This window comes from Sinocyclocheilus grahami, unplaced genomic scaffold (genome assembly GCF_001515645.1).
Source record: "Sinocyclocheilus grahami isolate Dianchi unplaced genomic scaffold, SAMN03320097.WGS_v1.1 scaffold3934.1, whole genome shotgun sequence".
NCBI classification, from domain to species: domain Eukaryota; kingdom Metazoa; phylum Chordata; class Actinopteri; order Cypriniformes; family Cyprinidae; genus Sinocyclocheilus; species Sinocyclocheilus grahami.
This window is the reverse complement of record NW_015508966.1, coordinates 13,988-17,653: the sequence shown is the minus strand read 5'-3', so window position 1 is coordinate 17,653 and position 3,666 is coordinate 13,988. Positions and strand designations below refer to the sequence as shown.

General features: G+C 35.8%; 1 protein-coding gene across 1 annotated transcript in view; it reads right to left on the bottom strand.

The window, feature by feature from the left end:
* Positions 1–546: 546 nt before the first annotated feature.
* Positions 547–3,666, bottom strand: part of LOC107576564 (cathepsin K-like) — a gene marked incomplete at its 5' end in the record, with an annotated part of 3,668 nt that continues 548 nt past the window's right edge. The window contains 6 exons of the mRNA XM_016262724.1: positions 547–1,170; positions 1,436–1,544; positions 1,667–1,832; positions 2,379–2,597; positions 2,883–3,035; positions 3,329–3,451. Of these exons, the coding sequence (XP_016118210.1) occupies positions 1,071–1,170; positions 1,436–1,544; positions 1,667–1,832; positions 2,379–2,597; positions 2,883–3,035; positions 3,329–3,451 (870 nt within the window). The remainder of the gene's footprint in view (positions 1,171–1,435; positions 1,545–1,666; positions 1,833–2,378; positions 2,598–2,882; positions 3,036–3,328; positions 3,452–3,666) is intronic.

Here is a 3,666-nt window from a genome sequence, read left to right as displayed (position 1 = left end):
AGAATTTACTGAGGGACCAAATTGTTATTCTTTATTAACAATGTTATATAGACCTAAATCACTAAAGCACTTGACATATGCATTTGTAAAACATACGTTTGCAATTACATGTTTTGTTTTTGAGTGTAATTTTGATATAGTCAAAGTTCACAGATTTTAAGTAGCAGTTGTTGTGAAGATGTGGGTACAAGATTTAAAAAAAGGGTATGCTGGGTCATTCATCTGTTAATGGGGAAGTGGTTCAGTTATGGTCATAAGATTTCATACCACTGAACACACAACTGTCATAATTTTTCTTTAAACAGCTGAGGCTACGTAAACCATTTAGTTTTTAGTTCAGTATTTCTTTCCTTGACATCTCTTGGTTTCAGCTTCCCAAAATAAAGGCTCTAATACTTTCTCTTCCACCTCAACAAAAAATTAAATCTAAGTCTTCATACCCACAGGTATGTCGTACAGATACCATGTTCTCTGAATTTGAAATAAAGGGGGTTTGGCATTGATATTTTATTCTCTGAATGTCATTTATTATTATATATAACATTTCTGTACAGAGGTGTGATATTGACTTGGTATTAACATACTGTTAGTGTGATAAACATTACATCATTAAACCTTATTGCAGTAAACCATTTATGAAAATGACATTGAGATACTTTTACCCAAATATGAACAGTTTAATTAACAGTTTAATTTAATATGGTCACAAAAAACCCTTAATAATCTATATAATCAATACATCATAAAACAAGTGTCAAAGATCAGATCCCACCAGGGGAATAAAAAAAAAAGTTTAACAGACTGTATACACGATATCAAAATTTCACTTATGAATTTCAAATATTGCACAAAACAGTTTCGATTGCATAATTTCATAGGATTAAGAAGACATCTAGGACACAAGAGGTAAATACACTTAACCTTGTGGTATTCAAATCAACTGCTTCTTTTAGAGAGTGTTTCCCCAATCATTATTTAATGCTGGAGCACACTGATAGTGATTGAGTCCCTTTTGTTATTGGTCAGCAGCAGACAAGTTTGGTCCCTTGTGAGCTCCCTACTTCCAGCTTTTACATAACAGGGAAACTGGCCAGGCTGGCAATGCCACATGCATTGTTATGGTTGCGAGCCATCAGGACGTACCCCTTCTTCCCCCAATCTTCACCCCAACTTCAGGAACAGAAACAAAAAACAGATGGATTAGGAGAATTTTACACTAATACATGCTGACTCTGACAACATGGAAATGTATTTATTCTTTTAAAAATTAAAAATGTATATTTTTAATTTAAATGTCATTTTTAAAGTTAATTATATATTTTTAATTATTAATCTTAATCATTATGTTTTTAATTTAAAATAAATCATTTAAATAAAATGTTTTATTCATTATTTTAAACAATGCTGTGCACTGCTCCCAGCAAATTTTTCGTACCTGTTCTTCACAATCCAGTACTTTTTCCCTTTTGGTGTGACTCCGTAGCCAACAGCTAGAACAGCATGGTTGACATCATCCTTGTTGCAGTTGGGATCATAGTACACACCTAAAAACGGGTTTTGAACATAGCAGGGATCAAGATTTTAGTCTTATTAGGGACCTTCACTATAAACATTTCAGCAAAACAACAACAAAACACTACGTAGATGTAAAAGTGATGTCAAGTACCGCTTTTGTAGTACAGGAAGGTGGACTGCATGGCATCTATACCCACTGATACAGGTCCCACCTTTGCCACGGCAGTGGTCAGTGCTCTCTCATTACCCTGAGGAATCTCTTTATACCCTTTACAACTGGCCGCTCTTGCTGACCTGTTATAGGCACACTGCTGGTCCTGCAGGGGGCAGTAGTGAGATGAAAAATTATGGCCGTCAACATTTTTTTAAACAATCTCTAGGACACATTTCTCAATACTTAGTTCCCATTTTCAAAATTCTTTACACAGATCTCCTTAAAAACGTTCAGCTGGGCACATCCAAAATGTACTAAAACAACCAAAACATTTCATGTCTCAAATCAAGCCATTCTTCCATTAGAGTAGTAAAAGTAGAACTTTGTCACTCATAAAACAATGACCTAAAATAACACCAACAACAGTGTAACTTGAAAGATGTAATCATTTAATGAATTTAGTGCCAAAGCAATAGAAAAATGTCTGCAGTTTAACTGACAAATACTGCTGTTGAGCTCACTGTTTGAAGAGTTTCAAAATGTGAACTACTAAGTATTGAAAATTACTGTCATTGGTCATCAAATCATTGGTGTCTTTGTTTGCATTTTAACCAAATAACATTGATAAAGTTATTTTTTATTTCATTTGTTTAGTTACGCAAAAAAACGTTTAGCCTTTTAAGCCATTTAGCATAAGGCTAACTATTACCATTCCAGCATAGGGGTAGCTCTCCTCTGAATCAATGCCTTGGTTGTCTCTGACGTATCTGAAGGCATTTGTCATATATCCTCCACCACAGCCATCGTTGTCTGTCACACAGTCCACCAGGTTCTGAGGACTGAGGTCTACCAGCTGACCTTTAGTCTTCTTCAGCTGACCTTCCAAAGCCCCAACAGAGCTAAAGGCCCAGCATGAGCCGCAAGAACCCTGAGGTGAGCAAAAGGGGAAAAAACACTGAAGACAGCCTAAAACACTTATATACTGGTGGAGAAATAATATTTTTGACCACTTAATGGCACTTAAGTACAGTGATAACTATAGTTGGCTTGAAAAAACAAATGATAGTTAGATGGTATAGATTAAAGTTAGATGGTAACCCTCATTCTGTCGAAATTTGCGTGAAAGCACATGAGGATAGGATTGATCGTGTGAGAGTTTCTCAGAATGAGGAAATATTTGACATTACTGAAATATTTTGAAATATTTCCTCACTTGGTTCTTGACAGAAGTGACGTATCCCAGTTTACGGTAGTCAATTGATTTGGGCAACTTTTCCACTGTGTCATCAGGCACATATGTGTTAGTTAGGTCCCGGTACATGGGCATTTGAAGTCCCATGACTTTCTCTGCCACTTCTTCTAGTGTCTGCAGAGAGATAAGCATTAGACAAAAAACAAATGCTGATCAACCCTCAAAAATGTTATCAAGTTACTTGGATCTAGTTTCCTTTATAATACATATGTTGTTGTTGGAACATTCCTGTTGTCATGTTTACTCCGCAAACAAGTTTAGCTAGATTGTGACATCTTAAACTTAAAGGGGCAGGATCACACATATACAGCTGTTTTCCAACATATTAGACAGGCAAATGTTTGAAAAACAACGCGTTAAACGTTTTACAGCAGCAAATTATTAGTAGATTGAATTATGGCACTTACCATATCTCCAAAATGGTTCATGCCCAGATTATAGGTATGAATCCCCAGTTCGTACTCTCTGTTATGGGCCTCAATAAACAGCATGTTCTTCTCCCAAATCGCCCGTCGAATAGACTCGTCATCCTGTCCACCATAAAGCACACATGTAAACACTTGACACAAACAATAAGTGATACTGAATGATGTAGGCCAGTGGTTCCAAAACTGTATACAAACCACCAGCTGATGATACATTGCATGACCCTGGAAATGATAATAATCAAAAGAGGATTCATATTTTAGCCGGAAACAACTGTTTGAAGTTAAAAATGTCTTGATGGATTTGTTTATTACAAACA